The 24,836-nt window shown below is 57.3% G+C and overlaps 3 protein-coding genes across 7 annotated transcripts; all 3 read right to left on the bottom strand.

Moving 5' to 3' along the window:
* Positions 1-216: 216 nt before the first annotated feature.
* On the bottom strand, positions 217-4,724 carry FDX2 (ferredoxin 2). 2 transcript variants are annotated; one of them, XM_079915643.1, is made up of 5 exons: positions 4,413-4,724; positions 4,271-4,325; positions 4,020-4,062; positions 836-923; positions 217-637 (listed from the first exon to the last, which is right to left on the bottom strand). In XM_079915643.1, exons 1-5 carry the CDS (start codon positions 4,652-4,654, stop codon positions 481-483), a joined length of 585 nt encoding a protein of 194 aa, XP_079771769.1. In that variant the 5' UTR covers positions 4,655-4,724; the 3' UTR covers positions 217-480. The 2 variants fall into 2 exon arrangements, with proteins under 2 accessions (XP_079771769.1, XP_079771770.1); XM_079915644.1 differs by having other exon boundaries at positions 3,956-4,062; positions 4,413-4,659.
* A 1,319-nt stretch (positions 4,725-6,043) lies between these two features.
* Positions 6,044-18,664, bottom strand: RAVER1 (ribonucleoprotein, PTB binding 1). Of its 4 annotated transcripts, XM_079915555.1 has the most exons (14): positions 18,374-18,664; positions 16,746-16,812; positions 14,690-15,159; positions 10,784-10,975; positions 10,535-10,664; positions 10,103-10,197; positions 9,155-9,242; positions 8,597-8,808; positions 8,408-8,501; positions 8,208-8,332; positions 7,357-7,431; positions 6,752-6,892; positions 6,281-6,364; positions 6,044-6,193 (listed from the first exon to the last, which is right to left on the bottom strand). In XM_079915555.1, exons 1-14 carry the CDS (start codon positions 18,641-18,643, stop codon positions 6,047-6,049), a joined length of 2,190 nt encoding a protein of 729 aa, XP_079771681.1. In that variant the 5' UTR covers positions 18,644-18,664; the 3' UTR covers positions 6,044-6,046. The 4 variants fall into 4 exon arrangements, with proteins under 4 accessions (XP_079771681.1, XP_079771680.1, XP_079771679.1 ...); XM_079915554.1 differs by having other exon boundaries at positions 8,208-8,501; XM_079915553.1 differs by having other exon boundaries at positions 6,044-6,364.
* Positions 18,665-18,933: 269 nt separating this feature from the next.
* On the bottom strand, positions 18,934-24,245 carry ICAM3 (intercellular adhesion molecule 3). The gene is made up of 7 exons (XM_079915583.1): positions 23,995-24,245; positions 23,093-23,359; positions 20,732-21,040; positions 20,126-20,407; positions 19,599-19,853; positions 19,230-19,478; positions 18,934-19,141 (listed from the first exon to the last, which is right to left on the bottom strand). Exons 1-7 carry the CDS (start codon positions 24,074-24,076, stop codon positions 18,948-18,950), a joined length of 1,638 nt encoding a protein of 545 aa, XP_079771709.1. The 5' UTR covers positions 24,077-24,245; the 3' UTR covers positions 18,934-18,947.
* Positions 24,246-24,836: the final 591 nt, after the last annotated feature.

Raw genomic sequence — 24,836 nt, 5'->3', positions numbered from 1 at the left:
CTCCAAATCCTTCCGCGGCTGAGGGGCGGGGCCTTGCCACGCTGATCCTCAGGCTCGCGGGCCCTCACTATGAGGCCTCTTTCTCAGTTTCCCGCTGGCCCATCACCACCGTGGGAGGGGAAAGCTGGAGGCCTGGAAGTTGCAGTTGTAGACCCCAGGGCCTGTACTCCCACCCGCACCCCCCGCAAAGACACTCAAGATGCCGGAAGTCTGTGAGCCGGTTTTATTATCTCTCCGATTAGGTTCCACCCCTGTCCACACCCCCATTTTCAGGGGTTTGGGGGAGGCTGACCCAACAGGGGCCCTGTCCCCACCAGAGCCTGGACGCGGGATCTCTCTGAAGCACGCGTTCTGGCCTTCCGGTTGCTTCCGCCATCTCTCCCGGGCCTGTCCCGTGCTCTGGGCGGGGCTGGCAACTTGGCTATTCCTCCAGTCCTGGCCCTGGGGCCGTGAGTGTCTGGGACCATCCAGCTGCCTGAGTCAGTGGGGCTTGGGGACGTGGCCGTCCACGTAGAAGTTCCTGGTGATCTTGGGCAGGGTGAATTCAGCCCCTTCCAGCTCAGGTGTCAGCACAATCTGGCAGCCCAGCCGGGAGTTCTCTTGGAGGAGGGGGGCCATGTCCAGCATGTCGTCCTCCCTGGAGCAAGGGGGGCAGCGATTATTAATGGGTCTGGGGGAGTGGCCAGAAAGGAAGCTCTCCTGCCAGCAGCAGGAGCAGGGAGAAAAGCTGGGGCTGCCCTCTGCTACTGACGGGGTGGAACTCTGGACACCCGGAACGCCAAGGCTCAGCAACCAAGCCCTGCAGCTCAGAGCTGGGAGGGGCCCCCCTGCTCACCTCTCGTCAGGAGGAGGCAGAAGGTCCAGGTGGTCCTCGCTCACATACACGTGGCAGGTGGAGCACGCCAGGGAGGCTTCACAGGCTCCTGGGGACAGCAAGTGAGGGAGCATTGGTAAGGGGAGTGGTCAGGCAGGTGCCATTCAGTGAAGGACATAAAGGAGAATCCCTTTGTTTCTTTATTATTATTATTATTATTTTTTTTTTTTTGGCCACACCACATGGATTGGGGATCTTATTTCCCCGACCAGGGATCAAACCCAGGTCCACGGCAGTGAGAGCCAAGTCTTAACTGCTGGACCACCAGGGAATTCCCAAGAATCCCTTCGTTTCACCACTCGACCCTCATTTCTCCCTCCCGGGCCTGCACGCCCACTGTGGGCACCCTCCACCCACCCTGTCGTTGACTTAGCTGGCTGTTCCTGACCTGCACATAGTTTTTGCAAAAGGACGCCCGGGGTTTCCCCCAAACTCCCCAGCAGGCTGAGGACCAGGCTGGATACCTGGAGTCGTTAATGAGCGTGGACCTGACTTCAGTGTAGCTGAGAGGGGACAGGCCAGGCAGGTTTCCTGTAGCCTGTGGGCCCTCGCTGCGACCCTGCCACTGTGCTGGGCTTCCCTGCTGCTGCTGAAGGAGGGACCAGCTCACTCAGCATCTAATGCTGCAGCAGGGGAAGGGGTTAGGGAATAAGGGTTGGAAGATGGGGAGTCTGGGATTTCCTGCTTGCCCCTGGACACATTCCCAACCTTCTGATTGATCGCTGGGAACTGTGCTCCGAAATAATGTTCCTCCTGGCCTAAAGCCTTCCAAAGGTTTTTTTCTTTTTTCCCCCCCAAAGGGTTTTTATAGCTAGAATAAAACCCAAACCCCTCCACTCAGTCCTTGAGATGCTCCCACCCCCACACTCACCCACTTCAGCCACACCGGCCACCTCACTCAACTCCTCCATGCCAAGCTCATCCCCACCACCGGACCTCTGCATCTTCCATACTCTTGATCTGGAATGCTCTTCTCTCCACTCCTTCCATGGCTACGACCTTGTTGTCTTTGGGGACTCAACTGTCCTCCAAGTGCCCCATTTCTTGTCCTTCCCCTGACCCTCGTTATCTCTTAAATAATTTCTGGACAGTATTTATCACAGTGTGAAATTACCATCATAATTTCTGGGTTTACCTGTGCTCTGTCAACCTGCCCTCTTCTCTCTGTACTCAGCACTGAGCCTGGCAGGTTGTAGATGCTCGAGAGATACTTGTTATAAGTGAACGGGACAGAATTCTCTTTTCTCTTCCGGACATGTCGGACAATAAGGGTGGTGCTGCAAGGCAGCCTCCTGAACCAGCAGACCATCCCTGTGGGCTACGGTGACTAATTTGCCCACCCTTCCAGTCTCTGGGGAAGAAACTGTCTGGGCCTCGAAACTGCCAGTAGTTCCCAGGCATCTCTTCCTCAGCCCTCTTTCCCAACTCGTTAGCGTCCTTACCCCATGAGACAGATTATCTAATGTAATCGTCCCAACTACTCACTGCACACCAACTATATACCAGGTACTACACACTACACATGAGATCTGTTTAATCCTCACAGCAATCTGGTGAGATAGGAACTAAATTATCCCATTTTATAGATGAGGCCGAGAGATGCTAAGGACCTTGCTCACGGTCACACAGTTGGCAACAGCAAAATCTGAACACAGCCCACTTGCCTTGAAAATTCATGTTCTAATCTCTGTCATGAACTGCCAATCACTGGATTCCAGAACAGAACTTTAGGTAGGTTTGCTATGACCCCCACGCCCCACACACACATTCCTACAACTCTCCCCATCTAATGATTAAATCAGCTCCCTATTACATATACCCAACAGCTAACCCTGTACACTTTTTGTTTGTTTTTGTTTTTGTTTTTGCTTTTGCGGTACGCGGGCCTCTCACTGCTGTGGCCTCTCCCATTGCAGAGCACAGGCTCTGGACGCGCAGGCCCAGCGGCCATGGCTCACAGGCCCAGCCGCTCCGCGGCATGTGGGATCCTCCCAGACCGGGGCACGAACCCCCATCCCCTGCATCGGCAGGCGGACCCCCAACCACTGTGCCACCAGGGAAGCCCCCTGTACACTTTTTAAAAGACTGCTCTTCCCAGTTGCTCATGATATTACATGTTTATGCATGGGATTATTGTCCCTATTAGGTTGAAATTGGTGTGAAATGACACGGGCCTTATCTGTTTTTTACATTGCTACCTGGCACACAGTAAGTGTTCAATATTCATAGAAGAGCAGCACAGATTAGTGGCTAAAATAGGCTGGGTTTGCTTGAATCTAGTTTTGCCACTTACTTGAACTTGGACCAGGTCTGCTCAACCTAAGGCTCAGTTTCCTCACCTATAAGATAGGATAATATTCTCCCCTCCTGCATAAAGTTTTCACGGAATAGATTCAATCAGTTAATATGTGTTAACAGGCTTAAAGTAATGTCTGCTATTATTGTATTTCCTCTAACAAATACTGATTTAATACCTGTTACATCTAAATACCATGACAGGCAACAAATAAGTGTGAACAAGGCAAACAGGGTTTCTGATCTGATTCTGGGGAGAGATGACAAAGAAGGAAACAAAACAATGAGAAGTGCTACGCAGAGAATAAAACACACTGAGATGACAGTTATCGGGGCATGGGGACTTTAGTTGGACCGAGGGGGACAAGACTGTCAGGAAGATGACATTTACATCGGGACCTGAAGGATGAGAAGGAGCCAGAAGATCTGGTGGGAAAGCACTTCTGATGGAACGGCAAATGCGAAGGCCTTGAGGCAGGCATGAACTGGGCTGTTTGAAGAAGAGCAAGAAAGCCAGTGTGGCTAGAAGAGAGGGAGGAAAAAGGAAGAGAATACAAGCTCCTGGAGGGCAGGAGTTTTAGTAACCTCTAGCAAATGCTCAATAAATAACTGCTGAATGAATGAAGGTTAAGAGGCAGGGAATGAGACTGTGGTGAGGAGTCTGAAGTTTAGCCATGTTTGGTGGGAAGCCATGCAGGGTTAAGTAGTGGAGAACCATATCTGACTTATGGGGTTTTTTTAACGAATGAATACGGGCCTCCCCAGTTCCCTGTGCCCGGCTCCCACCTTCCAGATCCACCCCATGGCGCTGGGCCAGGTAGAGAACATTGTCCCCGACTCTGCCGCTCACCGGAATCCGTTGGCCTGACCGGTCTACGAACACCACGTTCACCCTGAGGACAGATCGGGGTGCAGATGACGAACTGGATGATGGGCACAGGGACCAGGTGTAATCTAGGATTAGGGAGTCGCGTTTGGGGCTTGATGGACAGGGGATTAGGGTGATACAGAAGGGGGACCCAGGGATGAGGCTGTAGGGCAAGGTGAGGACCGGAGAAACCTCGTGAAATTAGTAATGGGGGACCTGGCCCCCACACTCACACGTCCCCGGGCCGCTCGGGGCCGCCGGCTTCTTCCTCCCCCGCCGGGCGCGAGCCTAGAAAACACGGTTGGGTGAGCAGCCATGCCGCGCCCGGCCGGCGTCCAATAGGTTAACGCTGCCCGTCCGGAGCGCCCCAGGTACCTGTCGCCCGGAACTTCTTGGCTGTCGCAGGCGCCGCCGCCGCCGCCTCCCCGGACCCCCAAAAGCCCCCGGGTCGGCACCACCAGGCACCCCTGGCCGCCCGTAGCAGGAACCCAGCATTCACGCCTCCCCAGGCCACGGAGGCGGCCATGACAGGCATCATGTGACCCAGAGACTAAGTATGCGCCGTGGCGCACGCGAGAGAGATGGGCCCGTAATTGCCCGAACATAAGCGCCGACATTTTTGCGTGGGGGCGTGCGACAGAAGTGAGTCCAGGAGGAGGCTTGCCAGAGTGAGGAGCCGGGCAGGCTCGGCTGCACCAAGACCTGCAGGGCTTTCCCAGACCTCCCACCAGGCCCACTGTTATCCCAAGAACCAGCCAGGTCTGCTTTCTTTAAAACCATTTACTTACAAACTTTAATTCAGCAAAGGTCTGTGTGAGAAGACTGGGGAGAGGACACCCCCCCGGCCCGGAGTGGATGTGGACCCCCAGAGTCAGGGGAGGGAAGCTGGTGGCCCAGCCGGCCAGGACCAGGGCCCAGGATCACCTCAGGCTGACATGTCCTGCTGGTGGGCAGGGGCAGAGCTTATTGGCATGTTGTTGAATTTTCTAACACTGGGCCAAAGGGAGGCCAGCTCCGGGTGATCTGGCCTGGGGATGAAGAGGCAGAGCTCATCTTCAACATGGAGGAGACAGCAGAGGCTCAGTGAGATGCACAATGCCTGACAGACAGACAGCAGGGGGACCAATTTAAGCTGGCAGAGAAAGCCCAGCCCTGCACCTAAGCCTGAGCAGGAGGGCTGGTGGGACTGGTTTGCCAAGACCAAGGCTTTGGCCTTCTACTGTCCCCACGATGGGGGACTGCGGGTAGAGGGGCCCAATCCCCAGGCCAGAGCCATTTGGTCCTGAGTCAAGCTTCCGGAGCTCAGCATCTGAGAGGCTCTGGCCAGCGGGGCCTGGGGCCTGGAGCCTGGCTTTTAAGGCATCAGAAGGCGAGGGGGCTGTGGTAGGGGGTGGGGGACCCGGACCTGGAGTACAGCTCAGAGAGGGCAGGCAGGGGCAGGAGACAGCCATGCCTGCAGCAGTTGTGGGAAACAGAAAAAAGGGCTGAGCCATCTCAAACCGAAAAGTGTGGAATGGAGGCCCAGACACGCTGGGCCTTGAAGGAATCAGAGCTGGGGGTCGTCCTGGATTGTTTAAAAAATAATAAAAATTAGAAAAGGAAACCAAAGTCAGCTGTCAAAGTTAAAAAAGGGGGACAGTCTCTGATCCTCACGGGAGGTCAGGGAAACCTCCAAGGCACTCGAAAGGCCAAGATACAGGAGCGACGAGGCAGGAGAGAACTCCCAGAGAGACGAACACAGGCGGACACAGGGGTGGGGAGAGAGAGCAGGCCATGGCCTCTCCCTCTTAAGGCTGCAGGGTTTCCACACTGGGAGCAGGCCAGAGGTGCAGAGTGGCTCCCAGACGCCCCTACATTCCTTGGGCTCCTGCTGGTTGGTCAGCAAAGTCTTTCAGAAATTTTTCTATTACCGAAAAGAAAAAAAAAAAAGAAAAATAACACAAGACAAAACACCAGAAAACCCAAAAGCGATTTGGTGCAGGCCCTTGAGCATCTCCAGCACCGGCCCCTTAGAAAATCCTCTTGCGCTTCAGGTAGGAATCTGCGTAGTGGCCTCCAAGGCCCTGGGAGTGCTGGCCCACATAGCTGCCTTCTGGGCTAGGCTCGGGTGAGGGCAGCAGGTGGGCGAAGCTGCGTTTCTGGCCACCCAGTGGGGTCTGGAGACAGAGGGGAAGGGGTGGCGGGTCAGGGGCCACCCAGGGGCCACCACTCCCCAGCTGAGTGTCCCCACCCCTCGCCCGTACCTTCAGCAAGTGGCTGTGGCCATTGGGCCCAGGGCCGAGGCCCAGGAGCCCTTCTCCAGAGCCCAGTGGGGAGGAGCCGACCGCCTGGGAGAAATGGGAGAGATGTGGGATGGGAAAGCAAGCAGCCCCCAGAGCAGAGGCAAGGGTTTCAGGTTCAAATCTTGCTGCTGCCACTTACTAGCTATGAGACTGGGGTCAGATTACTTCATCTCTCTGGGCCTCAGTTTCTTCATCTGTGGATTGAGGCTATACCACCCACACCCTGGACTGCCGGGGGAGGAAGTGAGAGGCCAAGAAGCCTGGGCAATACTGGGTACAAGACACACAGGCTCAGGGAGAATGGCTTGTTTCAGCTCGGCCCTGAGCAAAACTGACCCCTGCCACCACCCTGGCCTTGGCGCTGAAGGTCACAGGGCCCCGTGCATCCTGGCTGTCCCTGGGGACCTGTGCTCAGTCAGGGAGGCTCCTCACCTTGTTAAGGTGGCTCTGCTTGAGGCCAGCCTGCAGGCCGCTGGTGAAGTAGGAAGTGGGTGAGCCCGAATAGAAGTGGGAGAGGGGCCCACTGCCACCTCCGCCACCCCGCTCGCCAAAGCCACTGGGTGGGGGGGACATCTGCAGAAAGGGGGCTGGCTGAGTAAGACGGATCATTGCAGTATCACCCCTTCTGTCCCCCAAACAACTCTGGGCTTTGGACAATACGACAGTGGTGTGACAATGCCAGCAGAGGGGCCTGCCCTCCCTTCCTCCTCTGGGGAACCCTCCTCCAGGGAACCACATGCATGAGCACAGGGGGGCCTGCTGGAGGATGAGCTCCATGTGGAGCAGATAAATCACTATAGCCGAGGCTCTTCCCCAGCCTACTGACTGCCAGTTATATGAAGGAAGCCACCATGGACTGCTGAGCCCCAGCTGAACTGCCAGGTGACTGCAAAGAACTGCCCACCCACCACCCCACAGAATGGTGAAAAAATAATAAAATATTTGCTGTTCTAAGTCACAAAGTGGTGGAATTGCTTGTTATGCAGCAAAAGCTAACTGATACACCCAGGAGGTAGGATGGACAGGGCAGCTCTTACTTTGTGTCGGCTGAGTCCATGAGGCCCGAGGGTTGGCTCCCGTGGGTGGGAGAAGAGCCGCCGAGGTCCCACATCCTGAGTGAAAGTGGGAGAAGCACGTTGGGTTGGGGTCTGTAACCAACCTCACCCTTGATTCAATTCCACGGCACAGCTGTCACCGGGGAAGTCAGCCCCCTCCAGGAGAGGGCAAACTCTAGTGTATGGGGGCAAACTCAGCCAGCAGGGTGGGGCAATGAGACAGAATAGGTACCCAGTCCCAGGGGGGTGACTGTACCTGGACCCCAGAGGGCTGTGAGAGTGTGTGGCCCCAATGGAGCCAGGGCTTTGGAGTTCTCAAGGCAAGCAGGGCATCCAGGTTGTGTGAACTCCTGTGGTTTTTTTATGTTGGCACTGGCATTTGTTTCGGTTATTTTTTAAAAAACCCACTGTGGGCCAAACACAACACAGGTGGCCAGCCTGCAACGTCTGGCCTAGAGGAAGTCGGAATCATAGAAAGAGCAGCTCTCCAGGGACAGAGACATGAATCACAGAGGGGAGGAGGGGGAGGACAGAGAGACAGAGCGGAGGCTGAGCCCTGTCTCTAAGGAGAAGCAGAAGTGTGGCTGCAGGCCTCTCGGGAGAGAAAAACTGACTGACAGGAAGCAGGGTTTGATGATGCGCCGAGACAAACAGACAAGAGACTTAAGGGCAGGGACTGTGTCCAGCACGTTCCCCGCTGTCTCCCTAACGCTTGGCCTGTCACAATCAGTACTAGAGAAATGTCGGTTTGGAGAGTGACTTGCTCCCAAGGGACAAAGGGCCACAGCAGCCGGCCTTTGGGAGGGCTGCCCCCAGGGCGGCCAGGTACTTACTGAGGGGTAGTCGAAGCCATAGCTGTCGGGCAGCCCTGGATCGGGGGGCAGGCGGGCGCTGGTGAGGGGGCTGAGCAGGCGGGACTTGAGCTGGAAAGCTTTGCTGCTGCCACCACCTCCAGGGGCTGGGGGGTTAGGCAGGGGGCCCTCAGCTGGGCGGCGGCTTCTCCCAGCGCCTCCCCAGCCCCGGGCCTCCTTACCCGCCAGATTGCTGGCTGGGAGCAGGCTGTGTAGGTTCAGGTAGGGATTCAGGGGGATCCGGAAGTCCTTGGGAGGCTCCCCCAGCAGCGAGACCTGTGGCAGGAGGGCCGGGTTCACGAGGGCCCCTGGCAGGGGGGCCCTCGCAAGGCAGGGGGCTGCAATGGTGCTGGGTGCAGGCAGGGCCTTACCCCAGTGGCCGTTGGCAAAGGCCCACTGTCCTTCTGCAGGCCTCTGAGACCAGTGCCTCGAAGCCCCACAGGAGCAGGGGGTGGAGTGAGTTGGGGTGCTGGGGGACCCAGGCCCATGGGTTCCCGGTCACCCCCAGAGGGGCCAAGCAGTGGCGGCAGCAGGGGTGGTGGCTTCCCTCGCCGGGACGGCAGCTCCGGGGGCAGGCCCCCTCCTACAGAGAGAAGGAGGAGGGTGTCAGCAGCCCGACCACACAGACCACCTCCTCCCAGGGTCCTACAGCCTCCGCTTGGACCAGGGCTAGCAGCCGGGGGGCGACTATGTGCTGGACACTGAGCAGGGCCCTCAAAGTGCATCAACTCCCAGATGTTCATGGCTCCCCAGGGAGGTGCGCACCCACACACTCAACTGACAGGCGAGGACACTGAGACCCAGAGGGGTTAGGTCACTTGCCCAAAGCTGCACAGCTGGGAATTTACCACGCCCAGTGAGGAAAGGGGCCCAGGAAGGGGAAGTGGGGTGGGGCCCACAGAGATGGGAAGGAGCAGGGTCTGCATTACCTGCAGACAGCTCCCCGAGGAGGGGGCTGGCCGGCTGGGCCCCAGACTGGAGGGTGCCTAGGGGAGAGTCTCCCAGGATCCCGGGTTTCTAGGGACAGAGCACAATCAGCTGGAGATGAGGGCAGTGGGTCACAATGCCCAGCACACCGAGACTCCAGCCCACAGCCAATCACAGGCAGACACACCGAGTATCTCCCAATGTCTGTGATAGCCTGGGCATCACCCACCCAGCCGATGGTGACCGAGGCCTCCTGCATGCCAGGGCTTGCCCAAGGTGCTGGGGAGACCCAGGGAACACGGACCATGCGCAGCGGATCAGAGCCTGTCACCCACACTGTCAATTACTGTGAAATATCTACACTGTGACAGTCCTTCTTTGGCACCCACCATCTCACACCCAGCCCGCTTGCTGATTATCACGGAAGCACAGCGTCTTAACACGCACACCACCACGTCGACTTCAGGCACATGGCTGGCGTGTGACAGCCACATGTGGATTCAGTCACTCTTAGCCACACACGGCCCAAGCCCACACACAACCTTACCTTCTGTCAGTTACCATCAGACACATCTGCACCACTGACTTGGCCCCAGTGAATCAAACCACACAGGGCAGTGAGAGAGAAAGTGAGTGAGTGAGTGAGTGTGTGTGTGTGTGTGTGTGTGTGTGTGTGTCTGTGTGTGTGTGTGTGTGTGTTGAGGGGGTGGGGATGAGAGGCCCCTCTACTCCCCTGTGCAGCCTCAGCTTTGACTGAGTCACTTCCTGAGTCCTGAGCACCTGCGACAGGCCGGGGCCCATAATGGGCCCCAGGGCCACAGTCTAATGGTCCACAGCCCCACTGATGGTGAACCACCCGTTGGTGGGTGCAAGCGGTGTTGGAAACGGAATGACGAGGGGCTGCGGGATGTGAGTGAGGAGGGAGCCCGTGGCCCACGGCCGGCCGTTACCTTCTGACTCTGGGTCTGCAGGGCGAGATGCAGCAGCGCTGTGGACAGGGCGGGCCCGTTGAGCAGCGGCATGGCCGGGGGTGCGCCCAGGAGGCCTATGGGGAGACCCAGAAAATGGGAGGTGGGCCCCGGGTGGAACCCCCCCATCAATTAAACACAGACCCAGGACTGTGGAGAGCAGGAAACTGAAGCTGCCAGAGGGCAACTGACAACCAAAGAAAAGGGCCTGGGAGATGAGTTCCCCCCAGGAGGTGACGGTTCCTCCCTCCACCACCCTGCCTCCCCTGCAAGGGGCTCAGGGCACCAGCTCCCTCGGGGCAGCATCACTCTCATCCCAGCCCCTGCGCATGGGCTCATGTCACTGGAAGCTCGGCTGGGAACGGTTGCGGGAGGTGCCCGGTTCTGAGAGCGCTTGGCCCCTGCTTGCCTTACCCTGCTTGCCACCTGTGCCGCCGTGGAGCAGGGGGTTGAGCAGCAGCTGGAGGGAAGCGGAGGGCCCCAGGTTGCTGAGCAGCTGCAGGATGCTGGGCTCGGGCAGGAGCCCTTTGCCCCGATTGAGGGCCTGCAGAAAGGAACAGAGGAGCAGCTCAGGGTCCTGCCTGGCCACAGAGGGTGCCCGCCTGGTCCCCTGGCTCCCCCATCTCCACCCTCTGGGGCACCCTCCCTCTGGCACACGCTCACCGTGGCCTGGGCAGCAATGAGCGCAGCCAGCATGCTGCGGCCAGGGGGCCCAGGGGCGCAGAAGGAGACGCGCAGGTGGCTGCCCCCCAGGGCCAGGCCGTCTGCCCGCTGCTGTGCCTCTTCCGCCATCTCCGCCGTCTCGTACTCCAGCACGGCGAAGCCCTTCAGCTGCCCGTCCTGGCCGTACGCCAGCTGGGGGGTGGGGGCAGAGGCAGTCATAAGCACCTGGGTGGCAGTGACCACCATCATGTGAAGTGACAACGGCGACCAGATGAGGATCCTGATGACAGTGACCCCCAGAGAGGATGGACTCGGGGCCCTGTACTGTCCTGTGCCTGGTTTCAGCGTTAGCTCATCGAATCTTCTGAATGGCCCCAGGATGCTACATTCTGCCCATTTTTCAGAGCGGGCAACTGAGGCTCAGAGAGGTCAGCGTGCCCAAGGTCATACTGTTGGTGGGAGAGCAGAGCCACGACCCACTCCATATGGGTCAACTCCCCCAGGCCTTGCTCCAGTGCCACTTTGGGACTTTGCCTGGGATTCCCGAGCACATGCTGCAGGGCTCAAAGAGGAGGGGCCAGCAGAAGAAGCAGGTGGCTCGGAAGTGCAGCCCTGCCACAGACCTCAGGCCGAGGATGCAGGTGGGGCTGGGAAGGGCACACAGCCTGGTGGTGAGGCAGGTGGCCACCAAGCTTGGGTTTGAGGCTGGTGGTGCTGGGCCGGAGGGTGGAGTCACACAGCCAGTGAGTGGCGGGAACAGGGATGTGGTCACGAGCAGGCCAGAGAGGCCCCTTCACCCCCCTTGATGCAGTCATTTGATACTTCCGGCCCACAGCCCCCTCTCCAGACCCTGGGGCCAGATATGTTCCAGGATTGAGGCTGTTTGGGAGATGAGAAAGGAGGGTGCCGCACACACCCTGTATTATGTATCAGTCACCCGCAGTGGGTTCTGAGGCGCCCTGGAAATCAAGCTTGTGAATAGCCCGGCAGCAAGATGCAAAGACAAAGGCCACAGACGACCCCACGTCAGTTCAACTCAGGCTTTGCTGCCCAGTGAGCCTGCCCAAGTCGGAACAAAACTCTTGGTTTTCAGGGTGTTGTAGGCGCTGGAATTGTGGGCCGGGGCTGTCCCAGGGCGAGCAGATACTGTGAGAGCACTCAGCTGGGCCCTGCGCGCCCTTGGGCCAGGTGCCACGGGCGCTGTTTCAGCACTCCCACTTTGCAGGTGAAGTAACTGAGGCTCAGAGAGGGGCAGTCCCTTGCCCAGGCCACAGAGCTGGAGCTGGGGTCAGACAAGGCCAGGCAGAAGCCCTCAACAGGACTGGGCACCTTGGCGTGGCAATGGCTGTCCTGAGAACCAGTGCTGTTCCTCTTGGGTCCAGAATGCCGCACGGATGACTGCAGTGTGCTTTGGGGCAACGCACTGCCCGCCAGTAGGACATAGCACAGAGTCCATAAAATGGAATATGGCGCAGCTACAGGAGAAATGAGAAAGCTCTCATTTCTGAACATGGAAAGACGCCCAAGATAAAGTCAAACCAATGCAGGCATGGCAATATTTGAGTCAAGAAAAGGGGAATGCAGGAGCATATATACATATCCATTTGAAATGCATAATAAAATCTCACTGGAAGGACACACACAAACTGCTCTGAGAAGGGGTTGTAGGAAAAGACCCTGCGGAGCCAGGAGGAAGTCTTCACTGCAGGGCCCTTGTGGACATGCTAAATTTCAAAATGGGCCTGGACTGCCCATTCATAGAAACGAATCAAGTTGAAAAGGCTTTTTATAACACCCCAGGGTCTTGGGACACCTGTTTTATACACATCCATAGCATTCAAACATTTTTAAGCAACTCTGCAATAAAATGAAGCAATTAAGATACACAGGGACTTCCCTGTGGTCCAGCAGTTGCGGCTCCGTGCTTCCTCTCCAGGGGGCATGGATTCGATCCCTGGTCAGGGAACTAGGATCCCACATGCTGCACGGCAGTAAATACATAAATAAAAATTATATATACATATATAAAAAGATACGTCAGTTGGCCTGTGGATAACTGGCAAAGTGAACTGGACTGAGTTGCTGTGGGCTTTCCTTCACGATCTTCTCTTGATTATGTCAAAAATAAAACACCCCCCACATGGGCAGCAAACTCCCGTTGTGGGAGGCGGGGGCACCCAGTTGAGAGCGGGGGCCCCAGGGTCAGCTGCCTGATCTTGGCTCCCAGCCCACCGCTTACTGGCAGGCCAGCCTGCGGAAGCCACTGCACGTGCCCGTCCATGGCCCTCAGTTTCCTCATCTGTAAGATGGGCCCACACTAGACCCACCTGGCAGGGTAGCAGTGGGGATTCAACAGTGTGCTCAGCAGGGGCGGGGAGGCTGTGGGCGTGGGCCCAGTGCCCACTCTGAGTGCCCAGGCAGAGCAGGCTCAGGCCTTCAGCCCACCTCCAGAGAGCACTTCACCTTCACCCCTGGCCAGGCCCGGCACCAAGGCCTGGATGTGCTTCTTCTCACAGTCACGCTCGTCTCATCAGACAAATAGAGAAAGGAGTCAAAGAGCAATCAAGGCCACAAGGTTCCTAAATAGGGGACCGTTCAATCAGGATGAGCATCCTGACCGTTCAACCAGGATGCCCAGCATGACTGGGCTCCTCGGAGGCGGTCTCCTCAAGGCCTGGGACTCAGCAGGTGCTCAACAGACATCTGGTGAATGCCTAAGTGGAGGAATGCGTCAGTAGCCGTTTGCAATAACCTAGTCACAGAGCACGGCCAGACCCATTTTGAGATGGGGAAAGCAAGGCCCAGAGAGAGAACCTGTAGTTGGCCACAGCCCTACAATCTCCACACGAGAAGAGGTGGCTGCTAAGCTATATGTATATGTCATCTGTGTCCTGAGTCCCATCCAGGGCCTGGCACACAGTAGGTGCACGGCAGAGGCAGCAGTGAGCAAAGAGAGGGGCTCCTACCAACGCCAATTCCCCAGCACCAACACCCAAGGCCACAGAGCTGGGGTCTGAGCCCAGTACCAGCCTCCTGCAGGGTGGCCTGGGGTTCCAACGCTGGCTCTGCCACACCCTGGCTGTATGTCCTGGGGCATGTCAACTGACCTCTCCATGCCTCAGTGTCCCCACCTGAAGAAGCGGATGACACCTGCCTCTCCAGGCTGTTACAGGATGGAGGGGTTGCAGGTAAGCCCAGTGAGTGCTGAAGGAATGTCCACCCTGGGGGTCTGTGGGCACGACCACCTGGAAGCTCTCCAAGAGCTGGGTCTGGCCTATTCTCGCCCCACCGCGCCTGTCATGGGGCTAGACACCCTCACAGAAGGGCCCAAAAAGTGAGACCAGAATGAACCAGGGATTGTTTTGCTAAACCAATGCATGAGTATTGAACCCCTTCTTATGGAGAAGGGAAACCAAGACTCAGAGAGTGAGTGACTTGCCACAGAGCAGGGCTGGGATCTGGCCACGTCCAACTTCTTGACCTCAAGGCTTAAATGGACTGTGGGCTCCTCCAGAGTAGCCTCCTTGATGCTGGGCCCGGGGCCTGGGACCCAGGAGGCGTGAGCGCAGAAGTGGATGTGAACACAGGGTGAGCAGGCCTCACAGCCATTTTTTTTTTTTTTTTTAACAAAGGTAGCCTCGCCTACATTTTACAGTGGGGAGGTTAAGCAAGTCCCCAGAGGGTGTGCGGGGATCTGAAGCCCAGCCACCTGGCTCCTCGGTGGGCCGTCACGCACTGCACCATGTGGCCTTTCTAACAAGAAGCCCCTTCAAAGTGGCATCGCTGCTGCCTTACTGAAATGGGACCCAGGAGACTGGAGAGAGCAGGTGACTCAAAGAGCCTCTCTGAGGTGCTCTGGGCTTCGCATCTGCTCCCCGAGATCCCCGCACTGGGCACAGGGCTCACCTGGCAGAAGGTGGGTGTGTGGACGGCCGAGAGCGCCCGGCGCAGGGCATCCACATCACTGAAGCCAGGCGGCAGGCGGTCGACACAGAGGCAGCGGGAGTGGAGCAGGGAGGGCGTCAGCTGCCCGGCATCTGTCCAGTGCACGTAGAGGGTGCGTGGGCCCAGCGGCTTGCCCAGCAGGTCCGACTTGGCGCGGGCGGCCGAGTCCTTCTTCATGTACTCGGCGAAGCCATAGCCCTTGGAGTGGCCGGTGCGCTCGCTGTAGACCAGGAAGCAGCGCTCCAGGCTGCCAAAGGGCCGCACCAGCTCCTCGAACTGCTGCTGCGTGAGGCTGGGGGGCAGGTTGGCCACGCACAGCAGGGCGTCCGTGGGCTGCAGCTGCACCGACAGCTCGCGCTCCCGCAGGCGGCTCTGGTGGAAGGCGCTGATGGCGGCCTCGGCCTGCTCCCCGTTCAGCAGGGTCACGAAAGCTGCAGCGGGAGGGAGTGTGGGTCAGTGGGGCCCCCGAGGGCCTGCCCCTCCACCCCATGGTCGCCCGCACCGACCTCCCTCCAAACCACATGTGACCTCAAAACACCGAACAGCCAGGACATCGCAGGCAGCACCTGAATGGAACAGTCACCAGCCTTGAGCAACAACAGTCAGCACCTCCTTGCAACCCACGGTGACGCTCACCTACTGGGAGCCTGGCCCCATCCTAAGAACTACATGTGTAACTCGGGTGACACACAGGGTAGTGGTTAAGCATGTGGTCACTGGAGCCTGGGTTTCAACTCTAGCCCCTGAGTGGCTTTGAGGTCTATTTCCTCGTCTGTCAAATGGGAATAACTTACTCCTCACAAACACTAATTTTCCAGCAATGAAATGGGCCCAGAGCAGTGCCCTGCCCAAGTGCCTGGACTTGAACCCAGGCAGGCCGGCTCCCAGGCACCCACAGTTTTTCAGGTGTTTTAATACGTTTGGCTTCACGGCCAACTCCAACAGGTCATGTCCAATTTGCTGGTGAGAAAACCAAAGCTGAGGAGGGTAAATCACTTGCCTATGGCCAGAGTGAGGACAGACCAGGACTAGAACCCGGGTCCATTTGCCTCCAGGGCCCAAGATCTTAAGCACTACTCCGGCCCACCAGCTAGGTCTCGAGGGCTCACCAGTCCTCAGTTCCTTCTCAACCATACTATAGTTCACAGGCAAAGGCTCTGGCTGGTTTAACATCTGGCCCAAAGCCTTGTGGGCACAGACACCCACGGAGAGCCTCCCATGTAGGGGGCCAAGGCTGACAAGACCTGTCCCCGCTCTCACAGAACTGACCACCACGTGCAGGAGGCAGGTGAGTGGGCTGGCAGCGACAGCCTAGGGTGGTCGGTGCTATGATGGGGTGGGGGTGGGGTGCGCTCAGGGCATTGTGAGGAGCTGCCTGACGCCAGCTGGATGGAAGAGGAGACAGCTAAGAACAGTGGCAGAGGGAACAGCCTGGAACCTTAGGAACCTGAGGAGACGATGAGGCTGAGGCACATCCTTGCAAGGTAGTATCAGGAGGAGCCTCAGACAGGTTTTGAGAAGAGAGAAGAATGATCAGGGTTAGGACCAAGTATGATCAGATTTGCAGTCACATCAGAGCTGGCGGTCTGGGGGAAGGCAAGCAGGGGAGTAAAATCGTGGAGGCAGAGAGGCCAGAGGGAGGCTGCCATTTCGGCAGAGATGTACCCTAGGTCCAGCGCAGGACAGACTGTTGCCCCAATCTGTCCCTCATCTTGGGCGCCCATCGTGGGGCATCCTTGATGTTCCTCTTCCAGGCTACCCAGCAGATACCTGGGCACTGGGTACCCATTCCCAAGCCATCCCCCCGGCCGGCCAGTCACCCACGCCTGTCTGATCTTCTCCTGCAAGTCCTCCAGAACAACTGGTGCCCCTCCATTCTCTTGGCTTCCTTCTGGTCCACATCCCCTCCATCACTGCTGAATGTTGGGCCTGAAGTTCATGAGACACTGGGCCAAGATTCTCCCAGCTTCAGGGGCTGTCATCCCCTGCCCCTAGCCCACCCCGCAGTCCCACAAACCTGTCCCTTTGTATTTGTCCACAAAGCAATACTTGAGCTCATAGTCGCCGAGCAGGTCGTGCACCTCCTGTGGAGACAGAAGCCAAAGGACAGGGAATCACCGAAGGCTGAAGGGAGCAACCCAGTGCCACCTTCACGTGGACCAGCTATGAAGGCAGGTCAATTACCATCCCTATTTTACAAAGGAGGAAACTGAGTCTCAGAGCATCTACTTGCCCAAGGCCATTGAGGCCATACCTGGCAGAGCTGGGATTCAGAGGTTAGCTGCAGATCCCATGCTTTTAACCAACAAAACACATTCTTATTAGAGAGTCAGGTGTGTCTGAGTTCAAGTCCCAGCTCTGCGTACACCCACAGGGAAGTTGTTTAACCCATCTGAACCTCGGCTTTCAAGACTGACTCTTTCCAACAACCTTGCAAATCAAGTATTAACAAATCCATTTTGTACATGTGGAAACTGAGGCTCAGAAAGGTGAAGAAAATTGTCACAGGTCATGCAGTTGGTCAGGGCAGCAGTGGGTATGCCACCCATGGGTACCTGACTGGGGACCCTGTGTACTTAATAAGTCCACATTGTGTGGCTTCACGTGCCTCCCCATTCCCTCCTACTGGCAGGGCTGCCTTCTTGAAAGCCAGCTATGGAGGCGAGGCTCTGGGCTCTGCGTGTGCCAGACACACTGTGCACCCTGCAGGAGAGACAGCATGTTCCCAGCTGAGAGATGGTGTGGGCACTAGGAGGATGGCTGACTCTAGAAACAAACCAGACTATGCTTAGGGGCGCCTGCCCCAGGTCTGTCCCCAAGTCACACTCCTCCCAACACTCCTAGGGCCCCACCAGCCATGTGACCACCCATGGGCAGAGAGAGCCAATGTCAGGTGTGTTGGTGGGCCAGAGACCAGAGATTCTCCACAGCAGGAACGAAGAACCCATTCCATCGCTGATGGGCAGGGCAGACCAGATGCAATCTTCCTGGGTTCAAAGAGCACTGGGAAGTCGTGCCCCATTTGGCCCCAACAGAAGAGCACCCTTGGCCAGATCAGCCAAGGGGGGGCTACGTGGAACAACACCCCCCCCCCTTTTCTGCAGGTCTGTGGCATGGGGACAGGAGGAGACTCCATTTTTCCAAATTAATCCCGAGGCTTTTGGGGAAAAAAGACCCCAGAAGCTGCTATAACTTCCGGATCTACCTCTAAAAGGAGTTAATAAACGCTTGCTAGGAAAAGGCATAGTCTAGTCAACCATGAAACTTATGGATATGAAGTCCCACCACTCCATGGTAGAGCAGGAAGAAACTGGCGTCCCGGTTTCCACAGTCCCAATCTGGCTGCCCATTCACAATCCCCCAACGTGGCCAAAGCTGCCCGCCCCCTTCCATTCCCCGCCCCCTTCAATCACTTGGTTTCGTCCAAGCCTGTGGTCGCCCCTAACAACGTCCCCTCAATCAAGTTGGTTTCATCCTCCATCTCCGACCCCCCACATCCCGCTCTTGGTCTCTCCCGACCCCGCGTGGATCCCGCGCTTGGACTCAGCCTACGCCCCCCGCCAGAGCGTTGGTGTCGCCCGGTTCCCCCCGCGCACGCGCACGGTGGTATTTCCCGCCACGCTCCCACAGGGCACCCCCCCACACCTGGTTGGTCACGTCCCCCGGGAGGCCGCGGATCAGTATCTTGCGGCGGTTACGGAACTGGCGCTCGGTGTGTTCCAGGCGTTTCCGGATCTCCTCTGGATCTAGCGGCGGCAGTTCTTCTTCAGGCGCCCGGCGCTCCGCGACATCACCAGCTTCAACCTCGGCCCCAGCCTCCGGGCTCAGCGGGGGCCGGTGAGTAACGGACACGTCGGCCGCCATCTTGGGAAACCCGGCGCCTTCTGGGACCAGCGAGCCGAGGCGGAGCGGCATAGAGCGGCAACGAGGGCGCGTCCGCCGATTGGCCGAGAGAATCCCCGCCTCCTTCCCGACCTCTCAGCCCATTGGATAAGGCCCCGCCCGCCTCTCAGAGTTCAAGCCGCGTCTGGGCGCTACAGGCTCCGCCCTTTTCCGCTATCAAGGTGTCACTCAAAGGACGCGCGGAGCAGTGGGATGGCAAGCCACAGTGTGCAGATTTTAAAGCCTTTATTAGTGCGGAATTCGGGGATGCAGCCAAACCTCCGTCGTCTTTGCCCAGTATCACGGCACTTTGCCCAGTATCATGGCACTCTGATGCTCAGGATAACTCCACTGCCACAGCCTCGTCGGGCTGTTGAGGCGCGAGGGGCAACCAGGTGCTGCTTTGCCTCACATGGTAGATGTCACGCCGCTTCTGCACCCCAAAGACGCACACTAAGGCCGCAGCGAATATCACCAGGCCCAAGATCGTTAACACCCCCAGGACAATGGTGATGGCGATGGGGTTCCGACCTGTGCAGAAAAGCGAGGAATAAATACACGCGTCTCGGCCCCTCCTAAGCTTGCCCGTCTAGAATAAATACGCCCCGCCTAGGCTCACCCTGAACGTCCATCATCACTGTCAGAACGTCCGTGCCCCGTGAGCTTGTCGCTTGGCAATTGTAAGTGCCACTATAGTTTAACCTGACGAGGAATGGGATGCCGACGGGCACCTTGAACTTGGAGCCTTCCTGCAGACACTGTAGTTTGGGGTTTGGGTTGCCCCGGGCCTGGCACTGCAGGATATGCATAGTCCTGTCTTTCCACGTCAAGCGCTGGGGACATTTAGCTCGGTCAATCTTGGGGCCGTCTGTGGGACCACCAAATGATTAGATACACCCGACACACCCGAGGCACAATGGGACAAGGGAGAGACAAGTCTTCCCAAATCAAGGAAGCAAGGGATTAAAGGCCAGAATGACCTACGCACACAGGACACGCAACTGGTCGCTCCTGTTACGGTGCAAGATCACCCCATGCACCTCGAGGGTGGCATTGCAGAAGAAGGTGCGCCTGTCGTCCTTCGCAGTGGCGTTTAGCTGAAGGTGGGCAGGCTGTCCCGGTGCTGCGGCTGGAACTCCGTCCAGCGTGACCCGGACTCGGGGTCCGGCCGCGCAAGTCACAGTTACTGTGGTCCCCTCGGTGGCGTTAGGTTCTTTCAGGGTCAGGTTGGGCCCCTGGAAGCCTAAAGGCGGAGCATTGCCCAGGAGTTTGATGACCACACACCTCCCTTAGGTCAAGCCCCGCCCCCACCCGCCTCCTTCCCCTCGGAGTATCCAGGCTACGCCTTCATCTACTCTGCAGCCCACGCCCAGTTTGGGGCGCTCAGACTCTTCTTCTCGGGTCACTTAGGTCCCGCTCCTCTCCGGTTTAGTCTCCGCCCGATGCCACGCCCCCTTGGGCTATGGAGGCCCCGCCCCTTGCCTCCTGAGCTATTTTGGCTCCGCCCCCTCTTACTATAGGCCTTCACGTTCTCCCGGGTCACGCGGCTCTCGCCCCCCAAGGTCACGTTGCAGACAATCTCCTGAGTGCTCTCCTGCTCTGCTTTCGCTGTGGCTGTGGCCGTGAGTGTGTCATCGTGGCTCACGACTGTGGCATTCAGCATCTGGTCCCCCAGCGCCAGTTGCACCTGGGCCTCCGATGCTGGGAAGAGCCCATCCAGGGTGCAGTCAACGGGCCACGACGTTTCCACCAACGAGAACCGGGGGACGACGAGGCGCGGGGGGGTCATGGGCATGGCTTGAAAGAAGGGTGGGAGTGAGCAGGAGGAGGTCTCACAGCCGTGGAGGCCCCTTTTCCCATGACACTCATCCCCACAAACCAGGGTCCTTCTTTCCCAGGACACCTTGCGGCCTGGGTCACCCCCTTCCCAGGACACACACTCACAGCCTTCTCCAAAGGTCCTATGGCTGCAAGCCTCCCATATGAGGCTACCCGTCGCTAAAGGCATGTTTTCCCAAAAGCCCTTGAGGTCCAGGCCACCCCCTTTTCAGGAATCCCGCCGCCAGGGCACCCTTACTCTGGCTCCGCTCATCACCCACCGTCTGCAGTCCCTTCCCTCACCAAAGGTTCGGAGCTTCCTGGGGGCCGAGCTGTTCTGGAACAGTGCCAGCCCTTGGGACCGCAGGTCCAGCTCCGTGCGGCAAGAGAAATTGGCGCCATGGTCATCTCTCCTCGCCAGCACCGTGACCGTGACCTCGGCAGGCTCCCCGTCTCCCGCTGGCTGACGGCCCAGCTCCTCCTCCACACGAAGCAGCACCACGGTGAGGTGGTCCCGGGGGGCCCCACCGGACACCATGCAGCGCAGGGTGAGGTTCTCGCCCACGGGCTGCCAGTGGGGCAGGGGGGCCAGCTCCACGCGTTCCGGGAACCCTGCGTGGGGGGTATGAAGGGGAGAGTGGAACTTAGCAGCCAGCCTGGCAGCCTCCACACTAGGGAGTGGCGAGGAGTCAAGGGTGGCCCAGTGCAGAAGTGTGAACTTTGAGTTAATAAACCTCCAGGGCTTAGAAATGTGCTAGTATAAGTGTTTGCTATTATCATTAGCATCATGATTATTATTTCCTGTTTTGTCGGACACCTTGCCAGGCACTGAAATAAAAGTCAGATTTTCTGTTCCCAAGGACCTCACCATTAAGGGCGGGGGGGGGGGGGGGGAAGGAAGGAAGGGGACTAAAGTTTATGGCCACTTATGATGTTAATAGTAATCATAAAATTTCCTGTTTATTTTGAGTTTTCCTTAGACTTTCCAGATGTCATCCACCTTCATTCACACAGCAACCAAGTGAAATCTCTTCTATTATTCTTCCCTTTTATGAATAGAGAAACTGAGGCCTAGAGGGGTGAGGATGAGGTGATCTGCCCAAGGACGCACAGCCAGGAAAGGGCAGAGCCAGGGTTAGACGGGGGTTTTCCCAAACTCCAGACCTGTGTGTCCACCTGCCTCCTTGATATCAGGTCTAGAAACTCCCCTGACCCCTCCTCCCAGCTTCTGGCCTGGACTCTGGTCTTGGCCTTTCCCACAGCTTGGTCTAGCCCTCCCCAATCAGTCCCAGCTGCTCAAGGCCTAGGGCAGCCTCTGAGGGTGCTCTGCACAGTCCTTGGGGACTCAACAGCCCCAGGCTGGGTCCTCTCCCAGCTGCAGCTGCAGTGGCCCTCACAGGCACACATACCAAACCCTGGGCCTCCTTTGGGGGAGCATCTCTCAAGCCTGGATCTCAAGCTGTCACACACAGGCCTACGGACTGGCCGCTATGGAAAATATTTAACATCTAACTGTAATTTTAGAATATTTAACAAGGAGGCCCCCATCTTAACCTCTGGTTGAGGGACAGTGGTATGCTGGCCAATGCTGATTATGCCTGGGCTCTCTGGGGTGAGGTGGGGGAGCCCCAACATGGAGCATTTGCCAATTTCTGTGGTGTAAATACTTTGGCTGATTTCAGGCTACTCAGTGTGACACATTGAGTAGCTTGAAATCAGCCACTCAGTGAGCTGGGAAGAGATGAGCACCATGGACTCTCGTGAACCAGGACCAACAGGCTCTTGCACAGCACTGGACAGAAGCATCTCACGGTCACACAGATGGGGACACCCAGATACACACATAGGCAAACATATACACATGCAGATGTACATGTTACAACAGAAATACACACAAAGACATATACAGACACGTACTGACACAGACATCCACACTTGCTCACACACAGAGATACACAGATACCGACATACAGACATATATAGACATTCACACATAGAGATATACACAAATCCAGAGACACGTACACACAGGCACACACAAACATACAGACAGACACATATACAGACACACAAGTATGCTCACACGGTCTCACAGAGATAATGACAGATACAGAAGCTCACAGACACACACATAGGTACACAAACACGAATACAGACACTGGTGCACACAGGAGCATACGCACAGTTACACATGTACACTACACTTTTCTATGGCTTCACAAAACAGTAAGCACCATGACTGATGTACTCTGCTACTTTCTAGTCTATTGTTTTGTTGTTGGTTTTTTTTTTTGGCCACACTGCATGGCTTGTGGGATCTTAGTTCCCTGACCAGGGATTGAATTCAGGCCCTTGGCAGTGAAAGCATGGAATCTTAACCACTGGACCGCCAGGGAATTCCTCAGATATATTTAAAATGCTTATCGGGACCCAAATAAATTAATTCACAACTGCTGCCCTGGCATGTGGTCGAGATGCATCTCTCTGTCTCTGTCTCTGTCACACACACCCACACACACACATTCAGGTCCAAGCTCTGGGTCAGAGCCCAGGTCCATTCCTGCAAACTCAGGGCCCTCATGCCCGCCCCGCTCCCCTGCACCATTGGTTATCTAGCCCCACTGCTGCCCGAAGCCAGCTCCACCTCCAGGCACAGCCACTCACGGTACACTGTGATGTTAGAGAAGCCTATCATCTGGGAGCCATTGCAGAAGCCAGAGCAGAGGAGCTGGGTGTCACCAGTCACATTGCTGAGTTGGAAGGCTGCCCAGCCCAGGCCACGGCCCACCGACTCCTTGAGTAGGGACGTCTCCAGGAAGATGAGTCCAGCGCTGGGGCAATCTGTACTGCAATTTACCAAGAGGGACTCTCCGGCAGGCACCACTGGGTTCTGCGGCTCCACTCGCAGCTGCAACTCCTGCCCTTGGGTACCTGGGGGAACAGAAGGAAGCTCTCCTGGGGGTTCCAGTGCCCCCCAACCCACCCATTTGCAGGCTCCACCATTCAAAACTTCCTCTTGCCGAGATATGATGGTCTCTGCCTTCATGGTGCTTCAGTTTAGTGAGGAAGACAGATGATGGATCAGGAACCAAGGAGAGCTGGGAGGGAGGCCAGGGGAAGCCCTGATCAAGCCTCTAGGAGGAAGTGAGTCAAGGAAGACTTCCTGGAGGAGGGGACCACTATGGTCAGTTTTAAAGTGTCAAGGAGGCGTTAGCCAAGTGAAAGGGAAGAGTGACCCTGGCAGACTGAAGAGCATACGCAGAGGTTGAGGGTCCAGATGGACCAGGGGGGGAATGCATGCATGCATGCGTGCTTGTGTGTGTGGGTGTGTTGTGCAGAGGGAGAAGAACAAGTCAAATGCAGGGACTGTGTCTCTCCGGGAGCCCTGAAGGCTGTGTTAAGAGGCCACCACTTTCTCCCGAGGACACTGGGGAGCCCCCTGGCCGATCTGAGTTTAAGAAGTGGTGTTGGCACAGCCCGGGCAGCAGGGTGTGAGGTGCTCTGTTCTCCTTCCCCTCCGCCACCAATCCCGCAACTCCAGCCCTCCCCAGCTTGCTGGGCCTCACCTGGGGGCAGCAGACAGCAGACTAGAAGCAGAGAGATGAACGAAGTCCAGCAGGCCCTGGGCAGCGGCCCTGAGGGCATCATGGTGGCCAGCCTGTAGGAGGAAGTTGCCTTAATGAGGCGCTGGGCACTGGAGAGCAGGCGGGTCACCCAGGGGAAGGAAGCACAGCCACCGCAGTTAAGAATGCAGAAGTCCAGGGGCTACACCTTGCCCAGGCCTAGGGAGGGGCAGGGGAATATTGCGCAGCCCCAGGGCTCCAGAGTGGGGGGCCCAGGGAGGTGGAGGGTGCTGGCCAGTCTCCAGGGAGTCTCAGGTAGGGTAGGCCTCAGTCACCGCCCCTCCCCACACCCCCGGACCCCCCGGATGAACCCACAGGAAGTGCTAATGCAGTCTTCTTCCTTTGTTTTTAGCACAGGAAAGCCTGGAGGGGGGAGGGGGTGGAGGTGGTGAGACACCTCCTTCCTGTTGAACTTAGGTGAAGGGGGGGTGTTCTGTTCCCAGAGAGGAAGTTAACGGGGGATAATCAGACACTTTCCTTGAAGGGATAGGGTGGGATTTCAAGGCAACATTTCGAGGAGGCAACAACAATGGGTGGACTTCTAGGCAGGGCTTCGCGCAGTTAGCGCGAGATCCCAACACTCCTGGGGGGCAAATAAGAGATTTGGGGGGTGATAACGAGGGACCCCTAAGATAAGTGAAGCCATGAAAATGAACAGAGCCCACATTTATTGGGGACTTGTGCTAGGCTCTGTGTTGGCTGCCTGGGTGGCTTTTATAGGGCCACTTATCTTTGAAGATCTTGTGGGTGGGGTCCCCCGTTCCCTGTGTGCAGTGCTGAGGTAG

This window comes from Stenella coeruleoalba (genome assembly GCF_951394435.1).
Source record: "Stenella coeruleoalba genome assembly, chromosome: 3".
Lineage (NCBI taxonomy): Eukaryota > Metazoa > Chordata > Mammalia > Artiodactyla > Delphinidae > Stenella > Stenella coeruleoalba.
This window is presented reverse-complemented; position numbering and strand designations above follow the sequence as displayed.